Source organism: Mustelus asterias, chromosome 9 (assembly GCF_964213995.1).
Source record: "Mustelus asterias chromosome 9, sMusAst1.hap1.1, whole genome shotgun sequence".
Taxonomy (NCBI): Eukaryota; Metazoa; Chordata; class Chondrichthyes; order Carcharhiniformes; family Triakidae; genus Mustelus; species Mustelus asterias.
In genome coordinates this window covers 22,447,376-22,468,467 of record NC_135809.1, presented here as the reverse complement: position 1 = coordinate 22,468,467, position 21,092 = coordinate 22,447,376, and the positions used below count along the sequence as shown (strand labels likewise).

General features: G+C 43.4%; 1 protein-coding gene across 1 annotated transcript in view; it reads left to right on the top strand.

The window, feature by feature from the left end:
- Positions 1-21,092, top strand: part of otogl (otogelin-like) — a 186,608-nt gene that overhangs the window by 51,189 nt on the left and 114,327 nt on the right. The window contains exons 22-23 of the mRNA XM_078221105.1: positions 881-988; positions 2,179-2,317. Coding sequence (XP_078077231.1) covers positions 881-988; positions 2,179-2,317 — 247 coding nt within the window. The remainder of the gene's footprint in view (positions 1-880; positions 989-2,178; positions 2,318-21,092) is intronic.

The window sequence follows — 21,092 nt, the reverse complement described above, 5'->3', positions numbered from 1 at the left end:
CAGTTCTAAAGGGCTGCCCCTTTACTCTGAGGTTGTGCCCTCGGATCCTAGTCTCTTCTACTAATGGAGACATCTTCCCCACGTCCACTCTACCCAGGCCTTTCAGTATTCAATTAATACTAAGCTTCCTCTGTAGATTAACATAATTAATCTTATTGTAATGTCACAACACCTGGCCATTGCTACTAGTGAAGAGGACTATGAAAGCATTTTGAAAGTATTTATGAAATTCTCTAGTGTTGCCTACTGCAGGTAAAGTAAAAGTAAAGCAAAAGTTTATTTATTAGTCACAAGTAAGGCTTACATTAACACTGCAATGAAGTTACTGTGAAATTCCCCTAGTTGCCACAGTCCGACGCCTGTTCGGGTCTTTCAGACTGTGGGAGGAAACCAGAGCACCCGGAGGAAACCCACGCAGGCATGGGGAGAATGTGCAGACTGCACAGACAGTGACCTACGCCGGGAATCGAACCCAGGTCCCTGGTGCTGTGAGGCAGCAGTGCTAACCACTGTGCCACCATGCAGGCCAAAAAAAACATGTCACCAAAAAAATCTGACAATTGAAAGAGATTTCATGCATAGAAAGGAATGACTGTTAATAAAAAGCTCAGAATTCTAGCAGAATTGTGCAAACCTACCAAAATGATGTGGATGAATTTCCCGGAGTTTCTTCAATAACACTGCCAGGACTTCAGCGCAACCCATGTTTACATCCGTAAAATGAGATTTGCAAATTGACAGCAACAGAGAGAGAGGCACTCTGATGAAATTCACCCCGAAGTCTGACTGTTTCAGACTATCATTTTTCAATGTCACAATTTCATAAACTATCTGTAGAATTGAATATTGTCACTCTGGCTTTCTTTCTATCCTACCTTAGCTTGATTAAACATGGTGAAGACTGCTATTTGCCTGAAAATTGTCCATGCAGCTGGAAAGGTCAGGAATATTTACCAGGAGAAGTGGTTTCTACAGTATGTTACACCTGGTACGTATGTATCTGTTCTTTTTTATATGAAACTGAATTATTTATTGGCGCTTTTTCTTTAGATTTTTTAATGTGTGGTAGAATTATCATGAAGAGCTTTACATTAACATGTAAAATCATTAATTTAGAATATTTATTCCCCGGCTTTCTCTTGCTAAGTATAGCCAATAACCAGAGTGGCACAGTGGTTAGCACTGTTGCTTCACACCGCCCAGGGTCTTAGGTTTGATTCTGGCCTTGAGTAATTGTGTGGAGTTTGCACGTTCTCCCCGTGTCTGCGCGGGTTTCTTCCGGGTGCTCCAGTTTCCTCCCACAGTCCAGAGATTTGCAGGTTAGGTGGATTGGCCACGCTAAATTGTCCCTTAGTCCAAAGATAATTATGTTGGGGGGATTAGCGGAGTAAATATATGGGATTACGGGGATTGAATGAAGGGGAAAGCTTGATGGGATGCTCTGTTGGAGAGTCAGTGCAGATTTGATCAGCCAGATGGCCTCTTTCTGCACTGTAGGGACTCTATGGATACTATAACAAGTGATGGAGCTGTTTCCACCCCTGTACCACGGTATTGCCATTCTGTTTTTAAAAATTGAACAGGTCTTCTGAGCAACAGCCTGATTGGCAAACAGAACTCCTTGGGTAAATATGTAAACACATACAGGGGGAGTTGTTCTCATTCTACACCTAGATGAATCTCACTTGTGTTGTGGGTGGCACGGTGTCACACTTGAGTTGTGGGCAGCATTGTGGCACAGTGGTTAGCATTGTTGCCTTACAGTGCCTGGGACAGGTTAGGTGGATTGGCCATGGTAAATTGTCCCTTAGTGTCGCAGGATGCCACGGTTTGGGGAATTAGCTATGGTAAATGTGTGGGGTTACAGGAATTGAACAGGGAACAGGGCCTAGGTAAGACGATCTATCAGATAGTCAGTGAAGAATTGATGGGCCAAATGGCCTCCTTCTGCAAAGTAGGGATTCCTTGATTCAAATGCTGTTGGTGCACCATTTCTCAGTCCAGTTAATGAATCTATAAATGTGATTTTTTTTAAAGTTACATGGTTCTGTATGTCATATTTATTGAAGATGAATATTCAGGTTATCACCCTTAATTATTTTACTAACTGAAAGAATTTTCAGTGCAGCCCAGTGCTGCATCTTTTTAATTGAATTTAATGATGTTTTACTTCCTCAGTGTTTGTCAGCAAGGGGTTTTTAACTGCACATTCTACCCATGCCCTGCCGTGTGCACAATCTACAGCGATCGTCATTATCGTAGTTTTGATGGACTGGAGTATGATTACGTCAGTGACTGTCAAGTGTATCTGGTGAAGGTAAGGAGTTTTCCATTTAGTTCAATATCAGGTGCTCCAGTCTGCCCACACCTTGAATACTGTGTCCAGTACTTGAGATATTCAAGTACTGGAAATGATGGACTGAAGATCCGTGGAGAGAAGGTAGTTAAAGACAGGGCATTCATCCTTTTGAAACATCACCTTTCTGCAGTCTGCATAATTATTTTTGACCATTGCTCTCTGCTCAATTCTGCTACAAGTTCACTGACTCCACATGTCTTCACCTTTGCCACTCGTCTACCTTCACTGAAAACATTTTGGAAATGTCTTTAGTGAAGTGGTTAGCAGGCTCTTCAACCTTGTTTGTTGAGATTATTTCGGATTTTGGATCAAGGGTATGTTTTCTCTCCAGGTGGACACAGGCTCCCTATTTTTGGGTGCACTATGTTTCCTAATTTAAATAAAATCCTATGAATTAACGTCAATAAATTGGAAATTGATTGCAACACCCTGTACTGTCATCTAAACATTTGTGGACTAGAGGGATAGTCACAACTTTTATTTGGATCATTAGCAATTGGCACCTGGCTTTTTCAATCAGCAATTCAGTGCACCTCTTATACAATCGAGTTTTCTAAGGATCACTATTTTGTACCTCCTTTTCTTTCTCCACATACCTCTGATGGGGCATTTTTTGTTGGTGTTGGGTGTAACATTTTGAACAATTGGCACACACGCTCAGGTGAATCTAAGTGCCAGTTGAGAGGAAAAGCAAAAAGAAAAATGTTCCGCAAGTGTTTCTTAATTGCTGAATTAAATTACTCATTGCAACCTTTATGTGAAGTAATATCTCTTCATGGTTATTCGAGGCGTGTGAGTGATGTGCAGTGGGGGAGATTTGAAGTTATAGATCTCAGTCCAGATTTTCAAACTGGGTTCATCAGATTTACCACTGTGGGTCAAACAAAACTGATTGGGAAGTCTCAGCTCCTGGGTGGGATTATCCGTCCTCCCAGCCACGTATTTCTCCGCAGCGGGAGACAGAGCACCATTCTCTTGTGGCGAGATTCTCTGGTCCTGCTGCTGTCAATGGGATTTCCCATTGAAGCCATGCCACACAGCCAGGAAACTCATGGGAGGGGTTGTGTTGCTGGCGAATGGTTGGAGAATTTTAGGGCGGCACAGTGGTTAGCACTGCTGCCTCACAGTGCCAGGGACCCGAGTTTGATTCCAGCTTTGGGTGACTGTGTGGAGTTTGCATGTTCTCCCTATGTCTGCGTGGATCTGCTCCGGGTGCTCCGGTTTCCTCCCACACTCCAAAGGTGTGCAGGTTAGGTGGGTTGGCCATGCTAAATTGCCTTTTAGTGTCCAAGATGTATAGGTTAGGGGTATTAGAGGGAAAAATATGTTGGGTTACGGGGATAGGGCCTGGGTGGGATGCTCTGTCGGAGAGTTGGCGCAGACCCGATGGGCTGAATGGCCTCCTTCTGCACTGTAGGAATTCTATGAATTCTGGATCCTATGTCTAGCAGTCAGATATCTATTAAATGCTTGATTATGCAGTGAAATGATCGAAATAGAGTTTTTACAGAATTATGAAGATACACAGGAATATTTAATTGTGAGTTGAAAATATCTTTCTTTGTTCTGGTAAGGAAAATCAGCATTAAGATTTACAGACACAGATTTCATTTCAGTATCTTTAGAAAATCCTGTCAGCCTGAAATGGAGAATTATTTCTGGGAATATTGCAAAATATATTTTATATGCGAATGACTTTAAATAACTTTTGGCAAATTGTTTTGCTGTGTTTCCAATTCAATGGTTTATTTATTTAGCATGGCTGAAACCTTCCGCCCTTGTTCCTGGCTGCGATTTTCCGGTGCCACTGAAAGTGAATGGAGTTTTGGCTGGAACGCCAACTTTTCCGTTCTCACTCACAACAGGTCCGGCCATGGACGAGACTGGAGAATCCCGCCCCTTTGCCACATTTCATTGTTGCCAAACTTTGCACTTCATATTGGCCATGCTAAATTCTCCCTCGGTGTACCTGAACAGGCGCCGGAGTGTGGCGACTAGAGGATTTTTATTGCCGTGTTAATGTCAGCCTACTTATGACACTAATACATAAACTTAAACATTTTTGACTGCCAAACAGATTCTCCATTGTAACTAAAATTTTGTTTTAATGTTGATTTCAAATTCTGAACTCATAAGATCAAGTTAAGCACCAAAATTGAAGAATTTATTTAGTAACTTATAAGCCACAATTTATTTCTTTCCTTGGCCAGATTCAAATACAAATCTGGGTTTCAAGAGATAAGATTACAATATCTGAAATGCAGCTATGCCAAGAAAGTAACAAAAACTAAATGAAAGAATGTGATAAGTAAGGCATAGGTATGTTCGCTAGAATTCTATGATGGTTTTCAATGTGAGATTATTTTACTGAATTCATGCTTCCCATGAATGTTGTTTTATTCTAAAAACTTCTGCCTTAATTCCCACAAAGTGCAATATTCTTATTCATGCTTCATATTGTGGTTGAAAACATTATATATAAAAGGACACATTTACTTGATGGATTTACTTGAAATAAGGAACAGTGCAATATGGCAGTCAAATTAGTGAAGCTTCTTAACAAATGTTGCTTTGTGTAGCTAAATCCAGATGTACATAAGAGGAAAGAACTTGACCAACTCTACAAGGGAGGTAGTACAGGTAATCCTTGGACCTACGAAGCAATTGGTTCCTGAAAACCATGTCGTAAGTCAAAACATTCTAAGTCAGAACCAGTTTTCCCATCAAAACAATGGTATAATTGAGGGATTGGTTCCTGAACCACAGCCGGAAATCGGTCATGGATAAAATGTTGGAGTAAAATGCTCTTGCTCTTGCCCTTTCAAGTTGCTGAGGTGACTGTTGCTATCTATACACCTTAGCGCATGTTCCTCAGTTAGTGTGGGGGATATAATGAAGCCATTCAGTCACTGTCAGAGGCTTGTTTAATCATGAATTTCTGCAAGTCTGAGCATATATTAAATGCAACATAAGCATATAATGGGTTACCATTGACCAGAAATTGAACCGGACCAGCCATATAAATATTGTGGTTGCAAGAGCAGGACAGAGGCTAGGAATCCTGCAGTGAGTAGCTCACCTCCTGACTCCCTAAAGCCTGTCCACCATCTACAAGGCACAAGTCAGGAGTGTGATGGAATACTCCCCACTTGCCTGGATGAGGGCAGCTCCAACAACACTCAAGGAGCTCGACACCATCCAGGACAAAGCAACCCACTTGACAAAAATATCACACCCTCCACCACCAATGTAAAGTGACAGCAGTGTGTACCATCTACAAGATGCACTGCAGGAATACTCCGAGGCTCCTTAGACAGCACCTTCCAATCCCATGACTGCTACCATCTGCTACCATCTAGAAGGACAAGGGCAGCAAGTGCATGGGAACACCTTCCAGGTCCCTCACCATCCTGACTTGGAAGTATATCACGTTATTTTACTGTCACTGGGTCAAAATCCTGGAACTCCCTCCTTAACAGCACTGTGGGTATACCTACATCACATGGACTGCAGCGATTCAAGAAGGCAGCTCACCACCACCTTCTAAAGGGTAATTAGGGATGGGCAATAAATGCTGGCATGGCCAGCTTTGCCCACATCCCATGAATGAATTTAAAAAATGACTGAGTGCGGACCAAACAAATCTGATCCTAAATGGATTAACAAGACAGTGCAAAGCAAAATAGGTAAAGGGAAAAAATACTTACCAGTTGGCGGATAGAAAATGAGAAGAAATCAGAAATGTTCAAAAATATTGCAGAAAGAAATATGGTTAGTGAGGCAAAAGTGTATTGAAATGGGCACCTGTGTAGAAACCAAAGGAGATAGAAAGGTCTTCTTCCAGTATCACAATAGCAAGAGGATTGTCATGCGTGCTCTCTGCCCAAAGGCTGGTCATTGTCTGTTGCTGCCTCAGCCTGTGCTGTTTTCTTGCTAGTTTTTGTCAGTGGCGGTTTTGTCATTGTCTTCCAGTCTCAGGGGTGAGGTGAGGAGGCAGGTCCCAAATCTATCTTAGCTGGAACGGGAATTGAACCTGTGCTGTTGACTCACACATTAGCCATTTAGCCAACTGAGCTATCTAGCTCCCAGCAAGAGGATTAACAAAGCATAATTGGGACTCTTTACGGTCACAAGATAATGATGGACGAAGAAGACCATTTTCAAAAGGTCAGATTTACTGAGGTAGCAGAGTGACCCAGAGTATCAATACAATCCTTGATGCAAGGGATTGGATATGAATCAGTTTGGGTCACTGCACTTACCCCCCAGTAGTTAACGCAGAACAATTTTGATCTTTCTGATTTTGAGGCTAGTGCAGTGGGGAGATCCAGTTGCTCTGGCTGGGCCTGAGCAGTCAAGCATGTATTTGATTTCTTGTCTGACCCAAGCCAGCTTTTTTTTTAAACCCTACAGTGCAGAAGGAGGCCATTTGGCCCATCTAGTCTGCACCAACAACAATCCCACCTATCCCCGTAACCCCACATATTTCACCCCGCTAATCCCTCTAACCTATGCATCCCGGGACACTAAGGGGCAATTTAGCATGGCCAATTCACCTAACCCACACATCTTTGGACTGTGGAGGAAACTGGAGTACCCGGAGGAAACCCACGCAGACACGGGGAGAATGTGCAGACTCCGCACCGACAGTGACCCAAGCCGGGAATCGAACCCAGATCTCTGGAGCTGTGAGGCAGCAGTGCTAATCATTGTGCCACCGTGCTGCTCATTGGGGCTCAGTTGGTAGGGATTTTGCTTTATCAGTACAGTAGCCCCTATCTTCAGATCATGATCTACAGTAGGGTACTTCCTGTTGGTCCCGACAGATTTCTTTACATTACCTGAGCTGGGTGGCGATATTCTTCTGTTGCTTTTCTGTTAGATATGATTAATGAGGCATTTGGAGAATTTTGCAGCTGAACTATTGGGTATTCAACTTGGAAGTCCTCCAGTCCCTCTGCCTCGTCTGTCTCTTCCCCAGCTGTCCGCAGCCATCTCTACTCTCTCGCAAACACTTACTAATTGATTCAATCTTGGCAGCAATACTTATTTAGCATATTAAAGTGGTGTAATTGGTGCTTCTTACTCCACTTAGGGGTGTGAATCATACAATTTATCTCACTCATCCTTTTGGCCACCCAACACAGACCACTAAATTTGGCCCAGAAAGGATCATGTGGCAATGGCAGTAACACTAGGACCTCTTCTCCCGGCTGGGGAGCTCAAGTCTCAGTATTTTCATGACTTACTGGGAGGTTTTTAAATGTTCTTTGGCCACAGCAGAGGCATTAAAGAGTTGTTCCCTGAATATGGATACATTCTCCAGCAGTGTCCTCACCGGGCTCCAGAAACTTTTCTTTTAGAAGCTTGAGGGGTCTTGCACCTCATGTCCATAGATAAAATCAAATGGACTGAAGCCTGAGGAATCACTAGGGTAGTCTCTTATAGTGAATAGTAGGAAGAGGAAGCCTAAACCTCTGTCCCCAGTCATGAGGACATTCTAGAATGTTCTGAATCATAGATTTTAGAGACCGATAATATTGCTCTAGTGTCCTTTGGGTTTGAGGGTGATAAGCTAATGACTTCAATTGGGCTATTCCATGGGCAACATTCCAAAACACACAAGACATGAAATCTGTTCCCCGATCCTATTGGATCTCCTTTGGCAGGTCATCCCAGGTACAGAACTAGGTCAGTCCCTCGTTCAGGGCTTTGGATGTGATCTTTTTGTGTGGAATGGCCTCAGGGAATCAATTGGCCAGCTTCATCATGGTGAGCAGGTACTGATAGCCTGTTCTAGTCTTGGGTAGCAGCCCTACACAGCCTATCAGGATTCGGTTAAAGAATTTACCAAACATCAGCATGGGTTTGAGGGGGACAGGTTTATTTGTGATCTGGGGTTTTCCTGCAACTTGGCAAGCGTGGCAGGTTTTGCAGTGTTTGGACACATTGGACTGGAGGTGAGACCAGAAAAAGTGCTCACTTATATGAGCTAATGTTTTGAGGGCACCGACACATCCAGCCTGGACAATTCATAAAACCGCCTTACAATATCTGGGACAATGCAATTTGATGAAGAACTGTCCACTCCTTGTCTGCAGGTCTCCAGGGGGCCTCCATTACCACATACTACCCCTTCTCATAGGTAATAGCACTTGGGGAGCTGAGCGTCTTCTGCCTCGGAGCAGGTAGTCTGCGATATGTGCTTTAATTTGGTATCTGCCTGTTGTGCCTTAATTAAGGAGACTCAGCTGAGCACCTCCTCTCCATCAGATAGATTTCTAAAGTCAATCAGAGCTAGCCAGCCTTCTGGCTTCATCCAGCTGGAGTGCTGGCTCATTTTCATTTAGATTTGCTTGTCTTGCTTGGGACTGAGTCACGAGACAAGCAGGGAAAATATCCAGAACTTCCTCTTGTAGCTGCTCAGTTTCCTTTTCTTGCCTGGCTAGTTTAAGATTATGAAGGGTGCTATCACCTTCTTGCCAACCAAATCATTTCCAAGCAAGAAATCTATCCCTACTACTGGCAGCTCAGAGACATTCCCTACAATGACTGGACCTGAGACTAGGTCACCCTGTAGATGATGGAGAGGGATGGATATGTATCCTCGTCCAATTCCATTTGTTAGCACGTCTTTGGATATTAAAGGGCGATTTAACATGGTCAATCCTCCTAACCTGCACATCTTTGGACTGTGAGAGGAAACCGGAGCACCCAGAAGAAACCCATGCAGACATGAGGAGGATGTGCGTACTCTACATAGCCAGTTACCCAAGGCTGGAATTGAACCTAGGTCCTTGGAGCTGTGAGGCAGCAGTGCGCCACCGTGCCATCCGCAGTCTCTGCTTTCTGATCTTATGGGTGGCAGACTGTGGCTTTGTGAATGGATTTGATAATTTAACATTGAAGTCCTGCTCTTGTAGAGCGAGGTTTCTTGTGGTGAAAAATTTCAGAGGTTGGTTCTCAGGTGAACTCATGTGACTGCTGGGTTAACACTTCTGAGGCCCACCCAGTCTAGTTTGAATGGGGGAGGCCATGGGAAGTTGATAGCGGTCCTATGCAGCATGGAGTCAGGCAGTCTGGAAACCACATTATTTTTAAGTGCTGGCCCATCCTTAAACAATCAAATGGGTAAATTCCACAAATGGCTGAAAGGTACCATCACCTATATCCATATTTAATTTGGTATTCTCCAGAGATTTGATACTGTCTGTAGTCCAAAGGCCAAAAGTCACGTGATTTGTGGCGGCCAGTTTATTTGTGTCCAATTTTTAAAAGTATTAAAAGTGCATAACGTGGTAACATAACATGGACTTGATGAAAGAGACATGGCAGCGTTGATTATATATTTATTATTCATTCGTGGGACATGGATTTTAGTAAGGCGTTTGATAAGGTTCCCCATGGTCGGCTCATGAAGAAAGTAAGGAGGTGTGGGATAGAGGGAAATTTGGCCGATTGGATAAGTAACTGGCTATCTCATAGAAGACAGAGGGTGGTGGTGGGTGGAAAATTTTCAGACTGGAGACCAGTTACCAGCAGTGTACCACAGGGATCAGTGCTGGGTCCTATGCTATTTGTGATTTTTATCAATGACTTGGAGGAGGGGGCTGAAGGTGGGTCAGTAAATTTGCTGATAACAACAAGATTGGTGGAGTAGTGGATGAGGTGGAGGGCTGTTGTAGGCTGCAAAGAGACATTGATAGGATGCAGAGCTGGGCCGCAAAATGGCAGATGGAGTTTAACCCTGATTAGTGCGAGGTGATTCATTTTGGGAGGACAAATTTACATGCGGATTACAGGGTCAACGGCAGGGTTCTGAGGAATGTGGAGGAACAGAGAGATCGTGGGGTTCATATCCACAGATCTCTGAAGGTTGCCACTCAAGTGGATAGAGCCGTGAAGAAGGCCTATGGTGTGCTAACGTTTATTAACAGGGGGATTGAGTTTAAGAGCCGTGAGGTTATGCTGCAACTGTACAGGACCTTGGTGAGACCACATTTGGAATATTATGTGCAGTTCTGGTCACCTCACTATAAGAAGGACGTGGAAGCATTGGAAAGAGTGCAAAGGAGATTTACCAGGATGCTGCCTGGTTTGGACGGTAGGTCTTATGAGGAAAGGTTGAGGGAGCTAGGGCTTTCCTCTTTAGAGCGGAGGAGGATGAGAGGCGACTTAATAGAGGTTTATAAGATGATGAGGGGGATAGATAGAGTGGACGTTCAGAGACTATTTCCTCGGGTGGATGTAGCTGTTACTAGGGGGCATAACTATAAAGTTCATGGTGGGAGATATAGGAGGGATGTCCGAGGAAGGTTATTTACTCAGAGAGTGGTTAGGGTGTGGAATGGACTGCCTACTGTGATAGTGGACCACTTTAGGAACTTTCAAGCGGTTATTGGATAGGCACATAGAGCACACCAGAATAATAGGGAGTGGGATAGCTTGATCTTGGTTTCGGACAAAGCTCAGCACAACATCGAGGGCCTGTGCTGTTCTATCTTCTATGAGCGCCACTGGCTGGCCAGCATTTATGCCCATCCCTTGTTGCCCTTGTTCAGACGGCAGTTGAGAGTCAACCACATTGCTGTGGCTCTGGAGTCACATGTAAACCAGACCAGGTAAGGATGACAAATTTCCTTCCCTAAAGGACATTAGTGAGCCAGAGGGGTTTTTCCGACAATGGTTTCGCGGTCATAAGTAGATTCTTAATTCCAGATATTCTTTATTGAATTCAGATTCCACCATCTGCTATGGCAGGATTCGAACCCGGGTCCCGAGTTTCTGGATTAATAGTCTAGCAATAATGCCACCAGGCCATCACCTCCCCAGCTGGTGTAATTGTATACAGGATCACAGCAGGTGTTCGGCGCATTGTAACCACCTGCTGAGTCACTGGGAGGTAGCTGGTATTTATTGAGTCACTTAAGCCACTTTTAATCACCTTTGGGTGCATACCAGGATAGGAGATAGATCCGACAGGCCAGATTTTTGCATTATATTGTATCACTGCAGATCTGTTCCTGAAAACTGCAGTTTCTCATGTTTCTACGGGTTTTCCCGATGCTTTAGACATAAGACATAATTCTGGTCTTGTTTAAGAACACAAAGAAGCATGTTTGTAATGGAAGTAATATTTGTATTGGTTTACTTCACCACGGAATAAATTAGCCATGAAACTTTAATAAAATTAAGCTGTCCTTCTGTCATTTACCTTGAATTATCAGGAATAAATTAGAGTTAGGGTTGAAATATATCTTTCAACAGTACGGCAAATTAAATTTCACCATTATATAGAATCTGTCATTGGGTTTGTAGTTAATTTCTCAGTCAACAGTTCAAAGTATTTGCTTTTGCCACTGGCTTCAAAAAATAAATTGGCCAATGGCCTAAGAATGCACGATAAAAGCCACTTCCAAAAAATGGCACTGCAAGTTTGCTGATTGACTGGATGATTTGGCAAATAATCTTTTATTTTGGTTATTGTTTTACATTTTGTTCTTAATTTTTAAAGGAAAGCATTGTCAGCAAGAAGATTGATGAAGTTTTGGGGGTTGAAAACACCATGGCCGATTGATTCTACACTAGTTTGTTTGCTGAAATGATGAACTCCATTTTATTCATTAGTATTCAGTGAAAGAGATCTTTGTCCTTGAGTCTTGCAGCTAATGTGGTCACGTTAAGTGGCCTGTAAACCTAACTGCTTGAGCTGCTTCATTGATTCTGGAATGTTCCAAATTACAAAATTACCCGCTTATTAAGCAAAGCATGCAACACCTTATTTATCTCCCTAAAAGTTAGTTCAGTGAAACAGTAAACTCCCCAAATATTAATGCAAAGGAGTACTTTATACCACTGCTGGAAACAAACTATGAGCAGGGGTTAACATGGTTTGCACTGGGGCTTGGAGGTACAGATGAGGGGCTGGAGTGGTGGGGTAAATAATGGTGCATTTTGAATTTCTTAAATCAACTTACAATTGATATTCGTGACATACTGTATAAAAGCTGCGAGCAACACTCTGGTGCAATTATCAGGAGCTAGGCTTACCATATCGCAAAGGCCAGTGGCAGGCTGGAAGACTGGGAAACTGTTAAAAATCAATGAACAGTTGCTAAAAAGGTAATAAAACGAGCAAAGGTAAATTATGAAAGAAAACTGGCACAAAATATAAAAAAGGATAGCAAAAGCTTCTATAAGTATACAAAAGGTAAGAGAGTAGCTAAAGTGAATGTTGGTCCCTTGGAGGATGAGACTGGGGAGTTAATGGTGAGGAACACAGAAATGGTGGAGACACTAAGTCAGTGTTTTGCCTCGGTTTTCACAGTGGGGGACACTAATCCCATCCCTATAGGAATAGGTAATGCAGAGGTAATAGAAAGGAAGGAACTTAGAACAATCATCATCAATAGGGAAAAAGTGTTGAGCAAAGTATTAGGTTTGAAGATAGATATGGCTTATATCCTAAGTTCTTAAAGGAAGTGGCAGTGGAGATAGTGGATCCATCTGTTATAATTTTCCAAAATTCCCTGGATACGGGAAAGGTTCCAGTGGATTGGAAAAATGCTAATTGAACGCCCTTATTCAAAAAGGGAGGAGGCAGAAAGTAAGAAACTATAGACCAGTTAGTTTAACATCTGTAGTTGGGAAATTGTTATAATCTATTATTAAGGAAATAATAACAGAACATATGGACAATCAAAAACTCAATCCATCAGAGTCAGCATGGATTTATGAAGGGTAAATCGTGTTTGACTAATTTGCTAGAGTTCTTTGAAGATGTAACAAGCAAATTGGATGTTGTGGATCCTACAGCTGTAGGATTCCTATAGCTCCAGGCTTCCAGAAGGCGTTGATAAGGTGCCACACAAAAGGTTAATACTATGGTAAAGTCACATGGGATTAGGGGTAATTTATTATCTTGGATAGAGGATTGGCCAACCAACAGAAAGCAGAGAGTTGGGATAAATGGATCTTTTCCTATTTGGCAAGATGCAACTAGTGGGGCGCCACAGGGTTCGGTCTTCAACTATTTACAATCTATATTAATGACTTAGTCGCAGGGATAAAAGATACTATAGCCAAATTTGCAGGTGACACTAAAATAGGTGCAATTGTAAGTTGTGAAAAAGAAATGAGAAATTTACAAATAGATAAGGATAGGTTAGGTGAGCGGGCCAAAATCTGGCAGATGGAGTTTAACGTGAATAAGTGTGAGGTTATCCATTTTGGTTGGAAAAATAGAAAGGCAACTTATTATCTAAATGGAGAGAAACTTCAGAGTGCTTCGGTGCAGAGGGATCTGAGTGTCCTTGCGCATGAATCGTAGAAAACTGGTATGTAGGTATAGCAGTAAATAAGGAAGGCAAATAGATTTTTGGCATTTATTATTAAAGGAATAGAGTATAAAAGTAGGGAAGTGTTGCTGCAATGGTACAAGGCATTAGTGAGGCCACACCTGAAGTATTGTGCACAGTTTTGGTCCACTTACTTGAGGAGGTATGTGGTTGCAATAGAGGCAGTTCAGAGGAAGTTCACTAGATTGATTCCAGAGATGAAAGGTTATCTAATGAAGAGAAGTTGAGCAGCTTAGATTATGCTCTCTAAAGTTTAGAAGAATGAGGGGAGATCTAATTGAGGTATATAAGATGCAAAAGGGGATTGGCAAGGTAGACGTAGAGGATAAAAGCAAATCACTGTGGATGCTGGAATCTGAAACCAAAAAAGAAAATGCTGGAAGCAATCAGCAGGTCTGGCAGCATCTGTAAGGAGAGAAAAGAGCTGATGTTTTAAGTCCCGATAACCCTTTGTCAAAGGGTCATCTGGACTTCGACAAAGGGTCATCTGGACTTCGACAAAGGGTCATCTGGACTTTGACAAAGGGTCATCTGGTCTCGAAACATCAGCTCTTTTCTCTCTTTATGGATGCTGCCAGACCTGCTGAGATTTTCCAGTATTTTCTGTTCGAGACGTAGAGGATGTTTCTGCTTGTGGGGAAATCTAGAATGAGAGATCATAGTTTTGGGAAAATGAGTAGCAGATCTAAAACAGAGATGAGGAGAAACTACTTCTCTCAAAGGGTAGTAAATCAGTGGAATTCATTACCTCAGAGTATAGCGGGACATTGAGTAAATTTAAGGAGCAGAAAGACAGCTTTTTAATTAGTTCTCGGTTGAAAGGTTATGGAGGATGGGCAGGAAAGTGAAGTTGAGGCTGAGACAAGATCAGCCATGATCGCAGTGAATGGCAGAACAGGCTTGAGGGGCTGAATTGCCTACTCCTGCTCCTAGTTCTTATATTCTTACGTTCTTACACAAGTTTACAATGTCTTAGAATATTTTACATACAGATTCTATTTAGACCTTTCCATTCTGTGCAGTTTTCCTTGACTGAGAATGGACAGGTGACCACTCCTGAACACTTGCCAATTTGATGTTTGTGCTAGTTGCCTGAGCAAAATCTTCCTCTGAATTGATTTCCCTCGAGCAATTAAGTAGTTTTTAATCTGCACTGCTTTCTCACACAGCCAAATTTGGGAACCTTAAGTTTCATCCGGTTCTGTAGCTCAGCATATCAGTGAGAAAATGCTGCAAAGTTGGAATGTTCTTTTTTTAAAAACATGTGTGTTTTGTAAACTAGTGTTACCAAATTGAGTGGTATTACATATGGAAGAAACCTTGAAAGATCAAGACTGGTAAAAACTGATCAGGTTTAGATAGAGAATATAAACAGCATATCTTTTGGCTAAGATCAAGTGTAGTTTTTGATTCAGCACTTGTTAGAAGTCAATGAGGTACACTGAGGCTTCATTTGAAGCAATTTTTAAAAACGGCACCTAGGCCTTTTGGCTAAGATGCAAATGAGATCAAGGAGTGGAGGAGGTGCAATGCCTGCTCCAATCAGCTTGGATCATATAGATCGAGCCCAAGACAGGAAGAGGGCAGCCTGTCTTGTCAGCTTGGATCTGTAATGTCTCACTGGTAGAGACTTTGATTGGACTTTGATTGGATATAACTAAAAAAAAGCATATAGAACCAGGCCAAATGTGCCAGAGATTTCATCTGTCACCACAACAATTAATTGATTGTAATGAATAATGTGCAATATTGGAACAAGATAATTCATTTGCAAAAATGTGAAACCACATGTCAATGCTTCATCCTTTACTGACCCTAGAATTTTTGAAGTGGATTCTTCAAAACAGAAGTTAAAAATTTTTTTTTTGGAGCAATAAGCCCCATTAAAAATGTAATGAAATCTGTTCCACTGTTCATTCCACATGGAAAAGGAATGGACAAGAATTGAGCTGAGACTCCCATTACTGACTTGAGGTGGGCATCTTCTGATTCTCAAAAATGATTCGGAACCAGGTCGCAGAGATGAAAGGATAATGTACCATGGAACCACTTTCCTAGCTTATTTACCATTTATCTTCCATATTGTTAGTGTTAATCAAGAAACACAGCATTCTCTGATTTCAATGTCAGTATTTGTTTTGGCATTACATTCAAGCTAAATGTCCATTGTCAACAGGAATATATCTACACTGTCATGTTTTACTGTTATTGCAAATTGTCTAATCAGCAAAGGTTATCAAGAGTTGTAGCTTCAGGAATGTTTCACACCATAGTTTCTGATATAGGGTTATGATATCTCCAGTGATGGGTTATTTCCATGATATTTCCATGTGGTTTATGGTGATTTCCAGTGTTTTGTTTTGTGACCCATAGAATTACTTTAAAATTCAAAGCAAGCATATTTTCAATAATATATCACTCCAAAATGATGGCGAGAAGTTTCATTTCTAAACACAGATGTAAGGTCACCTAGAGCGAGCAATCATTTTGCCCTCAGTTGCTGTAGATATGGGTTCACTGCCAGTGTATTTTTTTTTACTGAATTTAATTACAGCTGGTGTTAATAGAACCATAGAACCATAGAACCATAGAAAATTACAGCTCAGAAACAGGCCTTTTGGCCCTTCTTGTCTGTGCCGAACCATTTTATGCCTAGTCCCACTGACCTGCACTTGGACCATATCCCTCCACACCCCTCTCATCCATGAACCCGTCCAAGTTTTTCTTAAATGTTAAAAGTGACCCCGCATTTACCACTTTATCCGGCAGCTCATTCCACACTCCCACCACTCTCTGCGTGAAGAAGCCCCCCCTAATATTCCCTTTAAACTTTTCTCCTTTCACCCTTAACCCATGCCCTCTGGTTTTTTTCTCCCCTAGCCTCAGCGGAAAAAGCCTGCTTGCATTCATAATGAGGATCTAAAGTTTCCTTCAAGGGTGCAAGCCAAAAGTTAGACCTGAAAATGCAACCAATGCCCTCTGCCTGTTTTTCCCAATGTCAAGTTATGCCAAAGTATCTTTTTGGATCCTCGACCATTTCTGGATCCAATCCCAATTAGACATTTACTTGGCTGCTGACGGGGTTGCCATAGTCTTCAGGATAAGGATCCTGCCTCCCAGAGCAGGGGCCAATCAGAAGACAGGCAGCTGTTCAGACCTAATAATGCCACCAAGAGCAGTCTCACCCTATAAAAGCTCAATGCTTACTTTAGCTACTCTCTTCGCTTCAATATACTGCAGAAGCTTTTACATTTCTTGCTAGTTTTCTTGCATGCTCTAATTTCTCCCTCTTTATCATATATCTATTCATGCGTCTGTAGTTTTTACCATCTTCTGGGCTATCACTAATCTTTAGACCATAAGACATAGGAGCAGAATTAGGCCACTCGGCCCATCGAGTCTGCTCCGCCATTCAATCATGGCTGATATTTTTCTCATCCCCATTCTCCTGCCTTTTCCCCATAACCCCCGATCCCCTTATTAATCAAGAATCTATCTATCTCTGTCTTAAAGACACTCAATGACCTTGCCACCACAGCTGTCTGCGGCAAAGAGTTCCACAGATTCACCACTCTGGCTGAAGAAATTCCACCTCATCTCTGTTTTAAAGGATCGTCCCTTTAGCCTGAGGTTGTGCCCTCTGATTCTCGTTTTTCCTCCTACTGGAAACATCCTCTCCACGTCCATTCTATTCAGGCCTCGAAGTACCCTGTAAGTTTCAATAAGGTCCCCCCCTCATCTCTCTAAACTCCAATGAGTACAGACCCAGAGTCCTCAACCGTTCCTCATATGACAACCTTTCATTCCAGGGATCATTCCTGTGAACCTCCTCTGGGCCCTTTCCAAGGCCAGCACATCCTTCCTTAGATATGAGCAGCATCTGCAGCATTTTGACTTGATGCCATTCTTAACTTCCTTAGTTAGCCATGGAAGGTTCTCGTAGTCCGGATGGGATTTATCCAAGGATTCTCTGGGAGGCAAGAGAAGTGATTGCAGAGCCTCTGGCTCTGATCTTCAGGTCGTCGTTGGCCTCTGGTATAGTACCAGAAGATTGGAGGTTAGCGAATGTTGTCCCATTGTTTAAGAAGGGGAACAGAGACTTCCCCGGGAATTATAGACCGGTGAGTCTCACTTCTGTTGTCGGCAAGATGTTGGAAAAAATTATAAGGGATAGGATTTATAGTTATTTGGAGAGTAATGAATTGATAGGTGATAGTCAGCATGGTTTTGTGGCAGGTAGGTCGTGCCTTACTAACCTTATTGAGTTTTTTGAGAAAGTGACCAAGGAGGTGGATGGGGGCAAGGCAGTGGACGTGGTATATATGGATTTTAGTAAGGCGTTTGATAAGGTTCACCATGGTAGGCTTCTGCAGAAAATGCAGATGTATGGGATTGGGGGTGATCTAGGAAATTGGATCAGGAATTGGCTAGCGGATAGGAAACAGAGGGTGGTGGTTGATAGTAAATATTCATCATGGAGTGCGGTTACAAGTGGTGTACCTCAGGGATCTGTTTTGGGGCCACTGCTGTTTGTAATATTTATTAATGATCTGGATGAGGGTATAGTTGGGTGGATTAGCAAATTTGCTGATGACACCAAAGTCGGTGGTGTGGTAGACAGTGAGGAAGGGTGTCGTAGTTTGCAGGAAGACTTAGACAGGTTGCAAAGTTGGGCCGAGAGGTGGCGGATGGAGTTTAATGCGGAGAAGTGTGAGGTAATTCACTTTGGTAGGAATAACAGATGTGTTGAGTATAGGGCTAACGGGAGGACTTTGAATAGTGTGGAGGAGCAGAGGGATCTAGGTGTATGTGTGCATAGATCCCTGAAAGTTGGGAATCAAGTAGATAAGGTTGTTAAGAAGGCATATGGTGTCTTGGCGTTTATTGGTAGGGGGATTGAATTTAGGAGTCGTAGCGTTATGTTGCAACTGTACACAACTCTGGTGCGGCCGCACTTGGAGTACTGTGTGCAGTTCTGGTCCCCACATTACAGGAAGGATGTGGAGGCTTTGGAGAGGGTGCAGAGGAGGTTTACCAGGATGTTGCCTGGTATGGAGGGGAGATCCTATGAGGAGAGGCTGAGGGATTTGGGATTGTTTTCGCTGGAAAGGCGGCGGCTAAGAGGGGATCTTATTGAAACATATAAGATGATTAGAGGTTTAGATAGGGTGGATAGTGATAGCCTTTTTCCTCTGATGGAGAAATCCAGCACGAGGGGGCATGGCTTTAAATTGAGGGGGGGTAGTTATAGAACCGATGTCAGGGGTAGGTTCTTTACCCAGAGGGTGGTGAGGGATTGGAATGCCCTGCCAGCATCAGTAGTAAATGCGCCTAGTTTGGGGGCGTTTAAGAGATCCGTAGATAGGTTCATGGACGAAAAGAAATTGGTTTAGGTTGGAGGGTCACAGTTTTTTTTTTTAACTGGTCGGTGCAACATCGTGGGCCGAAGGGCCTGTTCTGCGCTGTAATGTTCTATGTTCTATGTTCTATAGTGCCTTTCTTTCTCAATTGAAAGTATCTTTATTGAGAGTTATGAAATAGATCCTTAAATTGTTCCCTCTGCTTCTTTATCATCTTACTTTTAAAATTATTTCCTATTTCACTTTAGCTAACTCTGTCTTCATGCCTTTTAACTGCCTTTATGTAAATTTAAGACATTGGTTTCAGACCCAGATTTCTCACCCTCAACCTGAATGCGAAATTCCATCATGTTATGATCATTCTTACCGAGAGGATTCTTTATTGTGAGGTCATTTAATTAATTCCATGTTATTACACATAACAAGGACTCATATAATCTGTTTCCTGGTTGCTTCCAGCATTGTTCTAAGAAATGGTTCCAAATACATAATATGAACTTATCTTGCAGGCTACTTTTTCCAAGTTGATTTGACCAATCTATGTGAGGATTAAAATCTCCCATTATTATTGCAATATTTTCCTTACAAGTCCCCATTATTTCTTGATATATATTCTGTCCTACAGTTTAGCTACTCTCAGGGGGTCTATACACCACTCCCATTAGTGATTTATTTGCTTTGCTATTTCTTATTTTCACCCAAACTTATATTACAGGGGCGATTCTCCCAGGCCACTGCGCTGCTTTTGTAGCACAATGGGCCGGGAGACTCAAGTGGAGGCCATTTCGCGGGCTCCCCACTGGGTGCCACTGCCTCTGCATGTCTCCGGCAGTCGGATTTCTGGCGCCGTCAACTCCACACCAGAAATGGGCATGGAGCTGCATAATTTATTAAAATTAACATTTTAATATATTTTAAATCTCATTAGCGGGCCCAGTCGTGAAATCTCCGGACCTGCTAGCGTCTCCCGCCACCGCCAGGAGTGGTTCACTCCAGCGGGGTTTACTATAGCTCCCCACTAACAGGGAGCTGGTGGCCCAACCCTGCTGGTGTGAAGGGGGGCCATCGAGGCCCCCCAGAGGGTTGGGGGCCAGGGAGGTGGTGCCCTCTGGGCATTGCCACTTTGGCAGTGCCAGCCTGGGCTGCCTGGCACTGTCCAAGGAGCAAAATGGCAATGCCCGGGGAGCATCTTGGCATTGCCAACTGGGCATCAGGCAGTGCCAAGGGGAGGGTGAGACTGAATGGGGCGGGGCCACTGGGGGAAGATCTGTGTGGGTGGGGGGGTCCTGCTGCCACTCTGCACTCAGGCTGACTGACAAAGGGAGGGAGGCCAGCGATTGGGGGTGTCAGCCTGCTGGGAGAGGGTGGGGGAGGTCAGGGCTGTGGGGGGAAGGTTGGGACTGCAAGGGGGGGTCGGAGCTGCTGGTGGGTGATGGATTGGAGGGGGGATTGGGAGATTGGGGCTGTGGGGTGGATGAAAGATAAGGCAGGTCGGGGGGGGGGGGGAGGGGGTGGCGGAGGGGTTGTGCGTGGGGTGGGGGGGGGGGGGTCGAGGCTGCCCCGGACATATTCGGGAGGCCAGCAATTGGCATTGGAGGGGGCCAGCGATCAGGGGTTGCAGGGCTGACTCGCGATCGAGTTGGGCAGCGATCGGGAGGCCAGCAAGGCAGGGCCACAACGCATGTGCCGATCTCAGCGCTGAAAGATCGGCGCATGCGCAGTGGCCCACTCAGCGCTATGCTGCCGCCTCTTCAGCGGAAATTGGCACCCCCACCATAGATTTTCAGTGTGATTCACACTGAGGCACTCTGCAGTGCACAGAGTGTGGGAGATTCATTTTGAAAATCCCGTTGAAAAAACCAGCAGGATTTACTCCAGTTTTTACACAAATTTGATACTTAGAATTTATTTGGGAGAATCGCCCCCTACATCTTGATCATCAGAACCACGATCATTTCTCACTTCTGCACTGATCTCATCCTTTAATAACAGCACTACCTCACCTCCTCTTCCTTT